General features: G+C 42.0%; 1 protein-coding gene across 1 annotated transcript; it reads left to right on the top strand.

Moving 5' to 3' along the window:
* Positions 1–1,780: 1,780 nt before the first annotated feature.
* VASH1 (vasohibin 1) lies at positions 1,781–17,033 on the top strand. Its single transcript, XM_015814248.2, has 7 exons — positions 1,781–2,071; positions 9,442–9,530; positions 10,130–10,186; positions 13,325–13,399; positions 14,154–14,535; positions 15,275–15,387; positions 16,597–17,033. The coding sequence occupies exons 1-7, from the start codon at positions 1,781–1,783 to the stop codon at positions 16,667–16,669; spliced, it is 1,080 nt and encodes a 359-aa protein (XP_015669734.2). The 3' UTR covers positions 16,670–17,033.
* Positions 17,034–18,456: the final 1,423 nt, after the last annotated feature.

Raw genomic sequence — 18,456 nt, forward strand, 5'->3', positions numbered from 1 at the left:
TGGTTAAAATAGGATATAAATGTGGTGTTATATTATATTCCAATAATTTGGGATCAAAGAAAAATGAATATATGGGCTACATATAGTTGTTTATTCCATCAAAATGACACTAGTACACTTAATTGAAGAACTAGGCTGGAAAACATGAGTTGATTTTCTACAAAAAAATTAGACCTTTGACAGTGGGTAATCTAATATTGTTCCATGATGCAGTCAAATTATCATTTGTTCTGTAAGACCCAAGTTTTTGTTTTATATAGATTTATTTCAATGTGCACGTTTGAATTTTATTCTTCATTCTTCGTTTTCCCCCCATATGTATCTTTTATATAGTGTTTTTTTTAGTAGGTTGAAGGTCGCGGGGGAAGACAGGTGACCTGCCAAGGAGGCTATGGAAACAAGCGCCGCTCAGCCTCTTCTTCCCAACCATCCAGGTCAGGGGTAGGCAACCTTGGCTCTTTTATGACTCGTGGACTTCAACTCCCAGAATTCCTGAGCCAGCATGGCTGGCTCAGGAATTCTGGGAGTTGAAGTCCACGAGTCATAAAAGAGCCAAGGTTGCCTACCCCTGATCCAGGTTGTCCCTGGTCCCTATCAAACCACCAGCCCGGCAGCCCGCTCCGTCTGCCTCTGTCCCTTTAACTATCCCCTGCTGATAGGATGACACGCATGCGCAGGGACTGTTCGATTCCTGTCGCTGGCGGCGGCGCGGGGGGGCGGCGGGGGGGGGAGCGCAGGGGAGAGACCCAGCGAGGCTACCCTGCGCGCTTAAGCTCCCGCAACGCCAAGCTCGCTCTCTTGCGCTCAGGCCTTGAGGCGCCGCCTGGAGGATTTCAAGGCAGCGAGCCTGGCGCAGCTGCAGCAGCTTGACCGGTCGCTGGCATCCGCCGCCGCCCGGCAGCCCCTTCCCTTCGCAGAAGCGGCAAAGGGAGCGGCAGCTTCTCCCCCCCCCCCCCCCTCCTCGGGCCAAGCCGACCTTTGTCCCTCCGGCTGGCCCGCGCGGCTGCCTGGGAAAAGGGAGCCCCGCGGGGTTCCCCCGTGTTTCTAGAGCGACGGCGGCGGCAGCCCTGGCTTCCGTCGCCCTCCCTTGCCCGGCGACAGCGCATTGTGACCCGTGCTGAGTTCACCTGCCTTGCAACGGGCGGGCTGTGGCTGCATGAAAAGACTCCCCCCCTCCCCGCCCAGAAACGCGAGGAAAGCCGCCTCCTTCACGCCCGCGCCCCCCTCCCCGCCCGCCTGCTTGTAGCCGGCTGCTTCATCTTTTGTCTGCCTCTCTTCTCTCCGCTGCGTGGGGTGGGTGGCTGGGTGGGAGGTCGCCTTTCTCCGGCTCTTCCAGCATCTCCCCTCTTGCTCTTGGGATGCTTTCCCGGATCTGGTGGCCACCAGCCGACGATGTCCAGCTAGGTGAGTGAGCTTTGTGTTCCCAGATCCTCATAATCCCTCTTTTTCCTTTCTCCGGGATGATGGAACCTGGTGTTATTTTTTTTTTTATCTCTGCGGCCCTGAGAGAGAGAGCAAGGTGGTCTCTTTCTGAGCAGAAATTCTGAAGTTCCCAAAAGCAAATAGCCTCATTCCTTCCCTGCTGGAGAGTTTCAAAACCTCATTGTTGCTGTTGCGCTTTTTTTCTCTCTCTCTTTTTCTTCTATGAATGAGCCCCACCCTTTTGTCTGTCTTGTCTTAAAGGGCCTCCACTGTCTAACCACGATGTCTTCAGCAGCAGCTCTTCGGTCTCAAGCGATCTGAAGGGGCCCAAAGGTTTTGTGGTCTGAAGAACAGCTTGATGGATGCTGGGATGTCAGGTTGCAAAGTGGATGGCGGTGGTGGCGGCGGCGGTGGTGTTGCTGTTCTGCGGAGGTCCCAGGCCAGGGAAGGGGTGGCCCAGCGAGAAGAAGAGCAAGAAGAAGATGGAGATGAAGATCTCCGAGATGGAGGAGTCCCTTTCTTTGTGAACCGTGGAGGGCTTCCCATCAATGAGGCCACCTGGGAAAGAATGTGGAAACATGTGGCCAAGATCCATCCTGAGGGAGATTTAGTAGCTCTGAGGATCCGGGGAGCCACTGATCTACCCAAGGTGAGAGGACTCAGAAAAAGAATGTTGGAGGAAACTGCTTCCTTGACATCAGTCAACAAAAAGGGAAATAGGAAAAAAAAAAATAACTGGAAATCAATGCCAGGGCTTTTCTAATTTGAGTCTGACAATAAATGGATGTGAATCACCGATTAAGGTTGCAAGTGGGAGGGATCCATCTATATCTCCACATAAACATAATCTAATTTATCTGTTTAACTCATAAACGTGCCACTAAGTTAAGCTTAGTTTTTGCTAACTGTACATATCTAAGTAGATTTATTTGCATAAATATGAAAGTGTTTATCATAACCTTTTTCCATGATGATTTTGAGTAGCCTATTGCCATGTGATTTGCTACTGGTTTTCTATCTAAATGGCTACTGTATTATGATTTATGTCTATAAGAGTTCTATGAAATAGTATAACTAGCTTTAAGAATCTGAGGCTAAGAAAGAAACAGCTTTGAGGAAAGCAGCTTAGAAAAAAAGTACTTTTAACATTGGATTGAAGTGATATTTTTGACTATAGGTCTATGTTGTATGGTATATTAATGTTATTCTTTGTCACATTAAACCTACAGTGTTTGGGAGATACTTACATGTTATGAGGTCATGCCAGTTATGTTTTGAGTCAATAATATGTGGATATTGCAATTCTTTAGACAGTTTCCTATTTTGGAAAGTGTTACTTTTGTCTTTCCATCCTGGAAAACATGATCTAAATTTGCTATTCAGAGCCACATTTGCTATACAGAGCGCACAAAAGGGAGGACTTTATTTCTGGACGTTGACTGTATAATTTGAACTGATTGACTTTATCTGAATTCTAAATAAGAATTAGTTTCTTATTTAGCTCATGTAAATAAAAAGTTGTGTAACTGTGTTATGGGGCTTGTACCAACTGCCAAAGTTAAGAGGAACAAGTTAAGAGGAACAAGGAAAGGTTAAGAACATTTGGGTTATTTCCATCAAATATAGTGTAACCTTTTCAGCTTTGCCTTTTGACTATGCTTCTTGACAGTTCTGGGAGTCCCAGACTCTACTTATCTATGTTAAGATCAGTTTATCAGCAGAAGACTGTTATAGTATGTGATTCAAACTTTATTTTCATGAAAGTACATGATGAGCAATAATGCCAAATGACTAGGTTAAATGGGTAAAGGCAAGTAGTATCTTAGAAAAGGCAAATGAAAAGAGGTATTGCTAAAACTGGAAATAGAATGCAATTCACTTGATATAGACCAGGGGTCTTCAAACTTGGCCCTTTTATGACTTGTGGACTTCAACTCCCAGAATTCCTCAGCCAGGCACGCTGGCTGAGGAATTCTGGGAGTTGAAGTCCACAAGTCATAAAAGGGCCAAGTTGGAAGACCCCTGCTATATAGACTGTGTCAGCTCTTAATAATTGGCTTACACTGGACAAAATGTAGTCTTTTCCTGCAAAGAGCGGTATAGCAAAGACCTGTTGATGTTGGTGGCTTTCAGCAAGGAAAAAGCACTTTTGGGACTTTTAGCAAAGAACGTTTTTGAAAATGCATTGATGTGATAACCTGCTTAGTCTTGACAATGATAGCAGAAACTGAGAACAGGCTGTTCAAATAATCAAAATAAATCTATCTGCCTTTTGGTTTTTCTTCGTGCAACTACATTTTTGTTATGCTTTTTTAAACAGAATGGAAGAAATCTGTTCAGCTATTAGAGACTTCACTTACAAGACATTGGACTATGAATTACTTTGGATTTGAAGAGGAAAAGGTGATGGTTCAGAGTGTGTGCAAGCACACATGGGACTCTTGCCCATGTGCGCACCAGACCACCTATTCCCTTTTGAATCCAAATAATTGTGCAGCCCTACAAGTTATATATTCATTCAAATAACTGTTTTTAAATATGTGCTTAGCCCAGGGGCCACTCAACTGGCTCAGCACTCTATGTCCTCAAAAGACTGAACATGGGGATTGTGGTGCCATTGCTAAGTTGGCCAGCTCAACAAACTTCACTAAGTTGTTGGGACAACATATAAATTTTACATTGTTGTTATCATCATTATTTGGCTCCATGAGGTGAATTACCATTGGGCAAATGCAAAAGACTTGTGGCAAACTTGTGTAATTAACTTTAGCAGGTTTCCCCGTATCCACTGAAGTCATGGTTTCTAGAGCAGTGGTTCTCAACCTTTTTAATGCCGCGACCCCCAACCGGTCGTAAGCCGAGGACTAAATCAGTCGTAAGTCGAGGATTACCCAACCGGTCGTAAGTCGAGGATTTTCCCTGGCCGGGAGCACCGCGCATGCGTGGTTCCCCCCCCTGCGCCGGCCGAGGCGTAGCTGGCAAGCGGCAGAGACGGAGCAGGCCGACCACCAGCTGGCCCAGCTCAAGGGAGGTAAGGCACCCGCCGGAAAAGGGAAAAAAATGGCGGACAGCCTTGCTTGGCGACCCCCGTGAAATGGTCGATCGACCCCAAATGGGGTCGCGACCCATATGTTGAGAACCGCTGTTCTAGAGTATCATGAGCCAGATCCTGTTTCTGCCTATAGGAATTGACTTGGTAGCAATTTTCCTGTCGTGCAGCAGTGCCCAAATGAGCTGCTTGCTGTGGAAAGAGTGAACCTGCTCCACAAGGCTCCCCCCCCCCCAGTACTGTCCTGTGTTATCACTTGTTCATCTTGGAGATATGGGGAAGTCTTCCGAAGGTTGCAGTGAATACAAAAAGAGTCATTTGTACTAACAGGCGAGTGTGGTGGAATGAACAGGGCTGCATTTCAGAGTCATTGCAGTACTGAAATACATTCTGTATCTTCTGCTGCTTAAGACCATGTTGCAGCTCCTGAATTTGGCTTATTTTATTCCTGTGCATTTATTGCCAAGCTTTGTCTTTCCTTGATGTCTTGAAATGTAATACTATCTGTGCTGTCTGGATGCTTAGAACACGAGATCTTCACATTTCCAAAGCCTAGGAAGGAGGCTTTGTTCTGCAGACATTTGCATCTGGATAAATTCCAGCCCGAAATTCTGAGTCAGATATGGGTGTCTGGCAGGCCTAGTGACTCAATGACAGGAAATCACATATAGATTTCTAACTGGTTGTGTCAGCACTACAAGAGATAAATGGGAGAGTTTGAATATTCACAGCATACTCACTATGCTGCCTTTAGGGAACTCTTTGCACTACAGCAGTGCTTGCAGCTTGATTAATTATGTGACATCAGGTTGGTGTCATCTGTGACCAACTGCATGGACAGATCTTCACCGAATAATCTGCCCCAATCTGTTTCTTTAGATGTCTCAATAGTATCTCTATAATTGCTGTCACTGAATCCATCCATCTTTGACCTTCATGACTAGAACTCACAAGTTATTTGCATCTTTAGCCGTCAAGAGTATTGACGTAGGTATAGTGTTAGTTATTGACATTTCTTCAGCTGATTTAAAAACCACTTTCATCTTCCAATTCAGCGTCTCTCAATATATGTTTTGCACATAGGATAAATAAATAAATAATGGGAGGGTATACAGCCTTATCTCACTCTTTTGCTGACCTAGAGCCAGTCTTTTTCATTATGTTCTGTCCAGACCCTTGGTCCAGACTATGACTTCCTAAGTTGTGTACAGAGAGTCCTTGACGTACGACCACAATTGAGCCCCAAATTTCTGTTGCTAAGTGAGACAGTTTTAACTGAATTTTGCCCCATTTTGCGACCTTTCTTGCCACGATTGTTAAATGAATTACTGCAGTTGTGAAGTTAGTAACACAGTTGTTAAGTGAAACTGGCTTTGCCGTTGACTTTGCTTGTCAGAAGGGTTGCAAAATGACCCCATGACATTGCAATCATCATAAATATGAATCAGTTGCCAAGCGTCTGAATTTTGATCACGTGATCAAGGGGATGCTGCAACTGTTGTAAGTGTGAAAAACTGTCATAGGTCACTTTTTTCAATGACGTTGTAACTTCGAACGGTCACTAAATGAACTGTTGTAAGTCGAGGATTACCTGTATAGGTTTTGCATGAGGACAATGAGCTGTCCAGGCATTCCCATTTTCCTAAAGAGATTCCAGAGGATGATATGGTTGACATACATCAAAGATCTTTTTATAATCAGTGAAGCATATACTGGCTTATTTTGTTATTTTGGGGCTTTCTCAATTATCCAATGTGTATCAGTAACGATTTGTGTTCCTTTTCTAAAGCCAGCTTTAATATCTGCCATCTCCTTTTCCACATAAGTCTCTAATCTGTTTCGGATGATCCTCAGCATTATTTTTCTAGCATTTGAAATTAAGCATATTCCAGTAGCTTTCCACTTGGTAATGATTAGAGCACTGATCTAACTTCATTCTCTGGAATTAAAAGTTCTTATAAATAGAGAATATCTTCTGAGGTATCTTGGATACTGTACAGAATTTTAGTTTACTTCTTCCATCTTTGCTGCAAAGATATTCTAAATTGTAATTATTCCCAGTGAAGCTTTGTCTTTTCATTGGGTATTTACCAACATTAAATGTTGTAAATCTTGATGTTGTCTATGATAGTTGCTTTCTGATATGCCCATGCAGAAAATGGAAATAGCATTTGCTTTATAACTATGCTTCCAAGTGTCACATAGCTAAGAACAGGCATTATTTTAAAAATGGTGACTGGTATTTTGTCTGAAAATATGCCTTTCTGATCCCCCCATCAAAAAAGAAAAACAATAGTGGAACAATCGAAATCATTTCGGGAGAACTGCAACAGGTGGCAGAAAGCAACATCATCAGCTTGGCTTCTTATGAAAAACAGTTTAATAATTTTGGTCACATTTCTATTCATTACATGATCTCAGCTTTCCAAATATGCTGGTTCTGCCCTATTATCCCAGTCACACATTCCTTGCTCCCACACTTTCCAGATTGTATGCCAAGATCGCTACAGTTGTGAAGTTAGTAACACAATTGTTAAGTGAAACTGGTTTCCCCATTGACTTTGCTTGTCAGAAGGTCGCAAAAAGGGATCACATGACCCCAGAACACTGCAACTGTCATAAATATGACTCAGTTGCCAAGCGTCTGAATTTGATCCCATGACCATGGGGATGCTGCAATGGTCATAAGTCGTGACTTTGAACTGTTGTAAGTTGAGGACTATCTGTAAATGTTTTCTCTAATGTCACCAAGAGAATCGCATGGATGCAATCCCTAGGAGTTAGGCTTTTTTCAAGAACATCTTTACATGTTTAAGCATAAGCAGAACACACACACACACACACACCTTGCCTTGTGAGGAAGACTAATACAATAGAATTACATCTTCCTAAATGGGCTTTATGTAGACTTAATGTCATTCAAGTATAATACCTGAAAAGATTAGTGTAATTCCTCTATCTTGTGCAAGTTTGCATTTCTTTCTTTAAATATCAACTGGTTAGGCTTGGAATCTACAAATATATAGACTAAGATATGGTAAGGCAATCTGTCGGTAGCATCTCATAATTTTGAAAGTTCCTTTCAAGACATTGTGGAAAGGGCAGTTGGAGTTCAGCAGTTGGTGGAATGCAAAACATCTTTAACATTTCTGTTTAACAATTTCTGTTTAGCAATATATTCTAGAAGTTCACACTCTTTTTAAAAGAAAATAATAGTTCCCCCCTCCAAAAAGCTTCCATTTTACAAATTACTGTTTGCATGCTAATAACATTTTGATAGAATAAATAATAGCAGGGAAATCTCACAAGAAAGTGTTATTGTAGCATCTCAATTAGCTTGGAGTTAAGAGGAAGAAGTTATTGTCTTTCACTCTGCCCTCTCCGTCTCTTAAGGGACAGAACTGGAATCCTTGATACGATGGAAATCTTAACTTAGTCTGGGTTCAAGGGCCAGGTGGTCTATATACAGTGTAATTAATTCCTCGTCATTCTTAGTTGCTTAAATGCGAAGCTAGTTATAGCCACAGGACCTACACATTTTAAGTGGTTTCCATTATATTATGTAGAACTCCATATGTCCTATGCTAAAGAAGATGGAGAGAAGCAGTGAGAATTTCTCTTCCATTTAAAAAAGGAGCCGTAGAAAGAATGGTTAATCTAAGGGCAACCAGGATGTGCTTCTCTAAATACCTTCTGCAAAGAAGATTGTAACTTTGCTAACTGGGAGTTATGGCCAGGTGTACCTTTCGGCAGAGTTAAGTGGCAGCCAGTTTGGGATGATATAAAAGAGATAGCAGTTTACCACCAATTGACTGTCATACATTTTTCTTGCTTGGAAGATGGAGGTGCTTAAGGGGTTTTCTGCTTCAAATGCTGAAATAACTTGGCTATGGGATATTGGAAGAGGACAACTTAAGAAATCAAATATCTGGGACTGGCCCAGCTGGGAAAGACTCTTCATTATTTCTTATTAGAACTAAAGAGTGTTTTCCCATTCCTCAGAAATTGCCTAATGTACTTTGTTCTGAAGAATAAACACATATCTCATGTTCAGATATTTCAAAACTTTCCACCTTGTTTTCTGACACTATACATGTTACATTAAATGTTTGTCAAAAAAGATGAACCATGCCAAATTCTTGCCCTTCTGTTTGTATATTGTTAAAATATCACAGTTATTCTTAGCTTGATTAGTCCTGATGAGTTTAACTACAACTCCCACAATTCCAAAGCGTCTTAGAATTAATGAAGTTGTAATATAGCACTTCTAGAATGCATTGTTCTGGCTTAGAGAAAGGAGTATATGGAAGAAAAGTTTTTATCATCATTAGAGTTTTTTCTTTGCTAACTTATCATTAGACATTATTAGTAGATTATTATCATTAACCTACTACAAGTAATCCTTGTGGCAGCAAATGGCTTCCCCTTCAGTCATTAAGCAAAATGCTGTGGTCACTAAGTGAAAAATATCACATGACCGCAGCTTATGTTTTACTTCTGCATTCTCTATTAACTCTGCTTGTCACAAGCTGATTGTGAAGCTTGCAAGTAGTGATCACATGACTGAGGGATGCTGCAGTGGCCATAAATGTGTGCCAGTTGTAAAGCACAGGAATGGTGTTCCCATGACCATGGGACATTGCAATGATCATAAATGTGTGGATTTGTCACAAAGTTTTGTTTTTTTTACACTATTGTAATTTCAGACAGTTGCTGCACGAGGCAATTGGTAAAGGGAGGACTACCTATAATAGGCTGAGGCAGGCAGTCTTGTGGCAATCTTAATATTAATAAATGACATCTTCCAGCAGCTCCCAACAGTGTAATTATGATGAAAGATGCTGGAAGTTGCAGTTGATTTGCCTCTGGAGTGCTACAGGTTTCCTTCCTTTCAACTAGAATATAAATGGAATTTCATCTTTGACCTGGTGATCTTGAATCTCATTTTCTCTCTCCCTTCTTATCTTTAGATCCCCATACCAAGTGTGCCTACTCTACAGTCAACCACTCTCATCCCTGAGCGCCTGGAAACTATACAGCGCTATATCAGGGAACTTCAGTATCCTTTCTGCTGTATCTGAATCTCCAAGGCATGAAAAGAGAAGCAAAGCAACTTTCTTATTTAACCCCAGAAGGAAATAATTCGTTAATATTCCAGCTATACTGGGAAAAGAACTTCCCCCCCACCCCCTCTCTCTCTCATTCAGGAGGCTGGTGTTTGTTAGAGCCAGTGGCTTTACTGCCTTATTCATTTCCTTTAGCTTATTCCCTTGGCATTCGGTCATCATTGTTGTAAGCAGGCCAGAGTTAACTTTTCAACGTTTGTTTTGCTACATCAGAAATACAGCATTCAAAAGTCATTTCCCTTGATGCCTTTCCAAATGCACGGAGGAAATCCTGGGACTGTAGAAAAAACGGGGAGTGCTTTGAGTGTGCATGGCTGCAACTAGACTCACTGGCACCGATAGCAGTATTTTATGGGGGTCATTATTGGTGAAAGAAAAGCTAAACTTTTCTACTGCGTGCACTGTAGTCCCTGAAAACTACACACACACACTCACATCTATCAATATTTTTAATAATTTGCTTATGCTTTCTTTTCCCCCCCTCCTCCAGCAGCTCTTCCAAACCCAGCATCCCTTAACTTCTTATTCCCAGATACAATCACACTGGGACACAGTTCTTTGAAATCAAGAAAAGCAGGCCTTTGACTGGGTAAGTATCATCTTTCTTGAGAATGGTTCTTTTTCTTACCCTAACCCTATTACAAGAGCACAATTTTTTTCTAGTTGCAGATCAATGAAACAGCCACAGCAAAAATGTTATGTAATCTGGTAAAGAAGCAATTTATGCTTGATTCCCAGACCTGCTCTGTCCTTCAGTACATTTCAGTATTTCTAAACTCTTGCAACATAGCCATAATTGGTGTCTAGATGATGTGATAAATATGGGTGCAGGCAGTGGTGGGATTCAGCCGGTTTGCACTGGTTTGGCTTCAGCAGAACCGATACCTACTGTATCTTCAGTTCGGCGAACCGGTTGTTAAAGTGGCACTTGAAAAAAGCAGAGTCCGCGTACACATCTGCCTCACGCTTGCCCCGCGTCCACCATGCTGTCCACGGCGCACTGCAGCTGATCGGAGGTGGCCGGCCAGGCACAGAAGTGCCACCGAAAACAGCGGAGTCTTTGTGTACGCCTGCTACATGCTCACCTGTCACCCTGCGAGGATCGTCGCACTGATCGCGCCGGTTCCATCACTTGCAGCAGGCCATGAGGCTCATTGTGCAGATCGCACGCCGAGCCTCGCGGCCTCCTGCAGCAAGCGGCAATGCCAGTGCGATGAGCCTCGAGGTCTCCTGTAGCTTGCCCATGCATTCCTTGACCCTTAAATAGTATGGCAGCGAAAATCCGGCACCGGGAAAAAGACCCGGTGTTTTGAGATGCCAGACTGGCGTTCATTCATGCGCCTCCAATCCCCTTGCTTGCTGCAAAGCCAAATTGGTGTCCTCGGGCCACTCCTTCCAGCCCATTTCGGAGCTGGTCCAAAAGCGAAGGGAATGTTCCCACCCAAACCAATCGCTGTGGAGCTTTGTTTCCAAAGGCCCTCTGCACAGGCTCTGGATCAGTGGTGGGATTCAAATATGTGAACAACCAGTTCTCTGTGTGGATGCCACTTCCGGAAGTCCATTCTGGGCCTGGGCAACAGAAAATTAGCTACCAGTTCTACCGAAGTGGTGCGAACTGGCTGAATCCCACCACTGCTCTGGACAAACTGAGATCTGGGACTGCAAAAGCAGCAATGAGAGTGAAGGGTTGTTCAAAGGAGGAGGAAGAAGGAGAAAGTGGAAGAAGTCACTACCGAACAGGCAAGGTGTGACAAGTGTCGGGGCATGGTAGGCATGGCTGCGGGGCCCTTTGGCATGGTAAACAGGGAGCATGGGGCAGCTGCCCCACTCCCCCACCTGCCTCCTGGCAGTGCCCCCCCGTCGCCCCTCCCCACAGAGAACCGGTTGTTAAATTATTTGAATCTCACCACTGGGTGGAGGTGCTTATTATTCCTGATTGCAATGGCATTCATATAGTTTACCTCCACTGCATGCCACACTTGGGCCTCTTAACCTGAGACATTTAATGATAGAGATTAAACATACAGTGCTATATGATTATACTCAAATTATTCTAAATATATACCAAAGCTTTAATCTGGTTTGGAAGACAAATTTTTACTGAATGTTGAGTTCAGTATTGGTAATATGAAGTGAAGGCGAACTATCCATCATGACTTCTTTTCTGTTCTTGAATGACTAAGCAGTTATTTCCTATCATATGATCTGACCAATGATCAATGATTTGGATGAGGGGAGAGATGGGGAACTCATCAACTTTGCAGATGACACCAAGCTGGCAGGAATAGCCAACACTCCAGAAGACAGGCTTAAGATACAGAAGGATCTTGACAGACTTGAACATTGGGTGCTATCTAACAAAATGAAATTCAGTGGTGAAAAAAGTAAGGCAAGAAAAGCCAATGCACAGGTACTGTATAGGTGGTACCTCAGTCAATAGTAGTACTGTGTTTCCCCAAAAATAAGACCAGATCTAATTATTTTTTTTTTGCCTCCAAAAGACGTACCAGGTCTTATTTTTGCGGGATGTCTTACTCACCTCCGACATTGACAGCCCCGTCTAGCAGGTCCACTTCTGGGGCTGAAGGAGCAGCTTCATTCTGCAGCTGCATTCCGGTCTGCGTTTTGCAGTCAGGCCTTTCCAGAAGGCCTCTGCAGCCGAGTACCGAGCTATGGATTCAAGAGGTCTTGCAGACCCAAGCTATGGATTGAATCCATAGCTCGGTTCTTGGCTGCAGAGGCCTTCCGGAAAGGCTTGTGACTGAGAAATGCAGGCCAAGCTGCAGAAGATGCTGCAAAAGAAGTGGGCCGGCGAGGAGAGGCCTGGCTGCCCTAGCTTGATTTTTAAGTGTGTGCCTCGCCCCCAAACTAGGGCTTATTTTGGAGGTAAGACTTATATTAGGCCCACACCCAAAAATCAAGCTAGGGCTTATTTTCGGGGTAGGCCTTACTTTTGGGGAAACACAGTAACTGTGAGAGGGATCTTGGAGTCCTAGAGGACAATCATTTAAATATGAGCCAGCAGTGTGCTGCAGCTCCCAAAAAAGCCAACACAGTGCTGGGCTGCATTAACAGAGGGATAGAATCAAGATCATGTGAAGTGTTAATACCATTTTATAGTGCCTTGGTCAGGCCACATACTGCATCCAGTTTTGGTCACCGTGATGTAAAAAAGATGTTGAGACTCTAGAAAAAGTACAGAGAAAAACAACAAAAATGATCAGGGGAATGGAGGCTAAAACATATAAAGACTGGTTGCTGGAATTGGATATGTCTAGTGTAATGAAGAGATGGACTAGGGGTGACATGATAGCAGTGTTCCACTATCTCGGGCTGCCACAAAGAAGAGGGAGTCAAGCTATTCTCCAAAGTACCTGGGAGCAGCAATGGAAGGAAATTAATCAAGGAGAGAAGCAACCTAGAACTAAGAAGAAATTTTCTGACAGAACAATTAATCAGTGGAACAACTTGTCTCCAGAAGTTGTAAATGCTCCAACACTGGACGTTTTTAAGATGAGATTGGACAACTATTTGTCTGAAATGGTATAGGGTTTCCTGCCTAAGCAGGGATTGGACTAGAAGACCTCCAAGACCTCTTCCAACTCTGTTATTCTATATTCCATATTCTATATTTTCTTTCTCTTCAGGCTGATCTCCACCTATATATTATCTGACAAAACCTTTAAAATATTATTATTATTGCTTGTTCCTTTGACTTGTCTCATAGGCTGATGGATCTGGCCAAAGAAATGACAAAGGAAGCCCTGCCAATCAAGTGTTTGGAAGCTGTGATCCTAGGAATGTATCCTTTTATTTTAGAAGACTAAATGGATGTACACAGTTTCCAGAGATAACACATCAATCCTACTGTACTTATGCTCTGATTCATAATATGCATACTATCCGTTTAATTTTCTTCTTGCTTTAGACAAGAAGCATAATAGCGAACACAAGGGATGCCCTCATTTTCTAATTAGGAATATTTTTACTTGACTGGCAGATTCCTTTTTTATTGTACTAAAAATTTAGGAATCGCATCCTGTTTTGAGAGAATTGTGTCTTGTGTCCCAGTATGTCTTTTAATTATAGGTTTTCCCTTGCTTTTCTTGTAACATTGTGAGTGCAGTTGGAATAGGATTTTCACTGCACTGTATGTTTGAATTAGTGTTAGAATTAGTGTTAGGGGGTGCTATGGGACCTGTATTATAAACCTTAGAATTGTCCTTATGATGCTAGATCTGCCCAAACTCATAAACTTGAAGACTAATAAAAGAAATCTGATGCACCAAAGCCAGATCCAAATACATGGATGGTTCTGGACATCATTCAGTTGAGATTTATCTATAGATAGAGAAAATAGGCTTGGTATTTTGTCATATAGAAAAAAACCTAATCCTTCAGATGTTTTAGATGTACCTCCTCAAATCTACGATCATGCTAGTTTAACCTGATAAGAGATAAGAATTAAGCCTAAAATATGTAAAAAAAAATAATAGTGATGTTCATTACTTTTCTTTATTATACCACCTATTTCCTGAATATTTCATCATCAATAGTTACCTCACCAACAACATGCCAACACTGGACCGCTTCCCCATCAGTTTCAAAACTTACTTCTCAGGGAACTACTTCCACCATATTGTGCTGGGAGTGAACATTGGGGGCCGCTATGGGGCGCTTGGCATAAGTCGACGTGAGGATCTCATGTACAAAGCTCCCACCTTCCGCACACTGAGCGAGCTTATTTTTGACTATGAAGAGGCATATCGGTGCTGTTGGCATACCCTCAAAAAGGTGAAGCTTGGCCAGTGTGTGTCCCATGATCCACACAGTGTGGAGCAGATTGAATGGAAGCATTCCGTCTTGGATGTGGACAAGCTGAGCCGTGAGGACTTCCGCAAGGAGCTTGAGAGACATTCCCGTGACATGAGGCTAAAGGTGAGGGGAAGGGAGAAAAAGAAGAGCTGATTGTTTAATCTACCCCTATAAAGTATGGGTGAGTGGCCTTAACTGAGTGCCTGGGGTTTGCACTTAAATGATTTTGGAACCACATTGATTGGGTTGATGATTTAGAACAGGTGAGACAATGTCATATACACATGAGTCTGTTTTATAACAGTTAAGCCTGTTTTTGGACTTATTGTATGCTGTCGTTTTTGTCTAGTTCCCATCTTGAAATAGAGAGGACCTATTTCAGAGGATAGAATAGAGAGGATGGCGTTTGGCCCAACACCACCTATAAGCTGTTTCATCCATTTTTGGCAATCAGAGTTGAAGGCACCCTGGGATCTACAAAATTGTGGTGGGGGATTCATGTGTGGTTCAGGTTGCTCACCACTGCCTTAATTAAATATTACTCAGTTGATTTGCTCTTAATTGCATGCTTAAAGATGAAATCTGTTATAGAAAATGTGATTTTTTTTTACCACTGGAAAGATGGAATAATTGTTGTTATATGTTTCTTAAGGCTAAGTCTTTGGATGTGTTCATTTGGCAAATTTTCTCTTCCTATCGGTATGATAATTAGCAGTAACTTGCTCTTTCTGTAGATATATTTAGATGAGCTTTTATATACAAAATTTTGGTGAAGTAGCTTGAATATTCAAAAGACCTAAACAGTGCTAAAAATACAGCAAACTCCTCCCTAGTTTTGTATCAAGAGTTTCTTTTTCACTAGATCAGCAAAGCAACTGGGCCACCATCACCCACCAAGGATAGGAAAAAGGATGTACCATCCCCACAGCGTAACCAATCCAGTCCACATCGCCGCAATAGCCGGACAGAAAGGCGGTAAGCCCGCTATACTTTGTTTTACCTTTATGTAGTTTTTGGTTTCCTGGTTTTTGCTATAATTTAAGTGCATATAACTTTTTGTCTTATGTGTGTAGAGACATATTTTACATAATTCTTCTTGTATCAGTATATACACTTCGCACGTACTTTTTCTTTCCACTTTTAAGCAGCCTGTTTGGTTATTGCTCCCAGTGACAGTTTGAAATTAAATGATTGATTGAATGATCAATCTCACGGATTTTAGAGAACGACCATTAACTGAATTATAGCCTCTTTCCAAGAGAGCAATATTTTGCATATTTACATGCAATTCCAGGGGACACAATGGCTCAGTGGTTAAAGATGCTGAGCTTGTCAGCTGGAAAGCTGACTGTCTGGGTTCGAGACCTGAGTGCTGCACGATGGGGTGAGCTTCCATCACTTGCCTCAGATCCTGCCCACCTAGCAGTTAGAAAGCAGGCAAATGCAAGTAGATTAATAGGTACCACTTTGGTGGGAAGGTAGCAGCGTTTCATGTGCCTCGGCATATAGTCATGCTGGCCACGTGACCATGGAAAATGTTGTCACACAACACTGGTTTCCTTGGCTAAGAAACGGAGATGAGCATCACCCCCTAGAGTCGGAAATAACTGGACAGGTAAACCTTTACCTTTACCTTACATGCAATTATGTTCTTTGCTGAGTGGTGCTATTCCCAACAAGGGTGTTTGTTAGAAATCTGAGTTAGAATAGATATGGATATCCTTGGAAAGCATTGCACAAACTCCTCCCTTCAGTGAATACTCATCACAGAAAAATAGCAGAGGCCATCTGCAAGAAATGGCCTTCACCCATTGCATTCTTGTATTGTGAGCTCATTGTCATAATGAAAGCTCATTAATAGAAGGAAACAGGCACTGCTTCCAGCCTCTCTCTCATGCCCCCCCCCATTCAAGCAAGAAAAGGATGACAAACCTCTTCCTGACCTATTGTATGACTCATAGAAGGAAAGGTGCTTTTGCCATGTCAGAGCTTTAAGAACTCTGCTTTAATTATGTCCAGAATGTTCCTTGAAGAATATGTGGGTTGATTACCTAGCTAAGCACTACAGATAACTGTAACAATTTAAATACTAAAATAGTTAAGACTTTTTTTTTGTTAGACTGTGCAACCTCTTTTCATTTGCTCATTTCCTTTTTTTTTCTTCTTCTTCTTTTCATTGTGCAGACCATCTGGAGACAAGAAACCTACAGAACCCAAAGCCATGCCCGATCTTAACGGTTACCAAATCAGAGTATAAAGATCTTCTCATTTGTGGACCATTTGGTGGAGAGCATTTGAACCAACACTACCTATAAGATGTGCAGTGTGGGAGGGAATGCAGAGGGTACAAAGTGCAAATTTTCCAAGGTATTTATTTACTTGGGGTGGCATCCTGTGGATTAGAGGATAGCCATTTCTTTGAATTATATCAGGAACTAAATACACTAACTAAACAAAAAAAAATTAAATAGATCTTCCACCAGTTATTCATTGTTCTACTTAGTGGCAAGGGAAGATACATTTTGCAAAGTAAGAGTAAAAGCCCTTTCTGTGCTGTTTTTCAGCCCACACAGAAGTAGAATGCTTTTGACTTAAAAAAGCCCCATAGTAGGCTGTATGTCTATCTGTTTTTGAAGGAACCGAGTTAGCAGGAGATCTAGGAGATGGACAGGGGCTAGAAGCAAAAAAAAAAAAAAATACTGACTCCTATGGAAGACGTTTTTAATTTGTACTTTCTGAGAATTTTAATATTTTTAATAACTTGGGGAGTGGGGAAAACTTACCGTATGGTTGCATATGCTCTAAAATCATCAGCGTGATCCTAGCGTTTTTGTTTCAAATAATGAATTGCCTAGGATGAAAATACACATCATGCAACTCCCACTGCAAACTGGCTAATTGGATCCTCAAGATACACGTTTTGTAAATAAAAGATAGTTTAGGAATTGCCTGTGTTTGGGGGCATGGACATCAGATGAATGCAATAGCTTAATTGGCTTGTCATGGCGGTACCTGATTGTGATGCATTCTAGAGATTAATTGGAGACCAGGTTTCCACTTTCCTCACTTTGTGGTGCTACTCTAGATTTGACTGTTGTTCGAGTAATAGAAGCTTTCAGGTGGCAGCAGAACAGTCCCAACCTGATGCTCTCCATATGTGTGTGGAATTGCAGTCTCACCATCTGGAGGGTATTTTGTTGAGAGAAGGCTGCTGGGTAAGCATATCTCTGGTTTCTTGGAAAAGAGTGTCTTACTTATTTATAGTAACATGACCCTTGCTCTTTCTCCCTGACAAGATGTGAATTCATTCCTGCTGTATGAAATTGTATACTGAGGGTTCCTAGAACGTGTCAAGTAGTAGCAATGTATTTAGATATTAACACAGGGATCAGATCCTGGGATATGTCTTTTTCTGTATTCTCTTTTCTGATCTTTCTCCTCCCTTCTCGACTTGTGCAAAGTAGGTAGAAACACAGAGTTTATCTGTGGAACCAGTATTTTATTGCTTTTTCTTAATGCTATATTTTTAGGGTAAATTTGCATTACTTTAGTGGTGCATCCTTTTCTCTTGGATGTTTTAATAAGTAAATATGGTTACTAATATTGGCAGAAGCCAAACTTAATTATGAACCTCCTCCGCAGTTCAGTCCATATCTCTTTGACATTGAACTAGCAAACTGCAGAAAGGTTGGTAGACTTTAGAGGCCTGAATAGAAAACTCTCTAGTGGCCATTGTTAAAAAGATATGTGGACACCCAGAAAGCAGAAAAAACTGGACATTTAGTATTTATTAAGTTACATGAAAAGGGATGTGATAGGCCTCTTAGATGACAGTAATTTGAGAAACCTCTAAGGAATCTGATGCTAAGTCTTCACTTAACCATAGTTTTATTACCCAAGCATCTTATATACTAAACAGTTAATACATGCAAACCACTGAAAGAAGTGATGATGTACAATGTAAGGAGAGAAATCCAGAGAGACCTTAAAACACTTGACCTACTCTGTTCTCCAGTTTAGGATGTAGCTTTCCTATAATTGCAA

The sequence above is a fragment of the Protobothrops mucrosquamatus genome, unplaced genomic scaffold (genome assembly GCF_001527695.2).
Source record: "Protobothrops mucrosquamatus isolate PMUCROS unplaced genomic scaffold, P.Mucros_1.0 scaffold231, whole genome shotgun sequence".
Lineage (NCBI taxonomy): Eukaryota > Metazoa > Chordata > Lepidosauria > Squamata > Viperidae > Protobothrops > Protobothrops mucrosquamatus.

Bases quoted from the DNA above. Each gene is read 5' to 3' on its own strand.
- VASH1 (XM_015814248.2), top strand. From the start codon at position 1,781: ATGGATGCTGGGATGTCAGGTTGCAAAGTGGATGGCGGTGGTGGCGGC. The intron at 10,187-13,324 runs GTAAGTATCATC...CTTGTCTCATAG, and splicing joins AAAAGCAGGCCTTTGACTGG to GCTGATGGATCTGGCCAAAG. The intron at 13,400-14,153 runs GTATCCTTTTAT...CATCATCAATAG, and splicing joins GAAGCTGTGATCCTAGGAAT to TTACCTCACCAACAACATGC.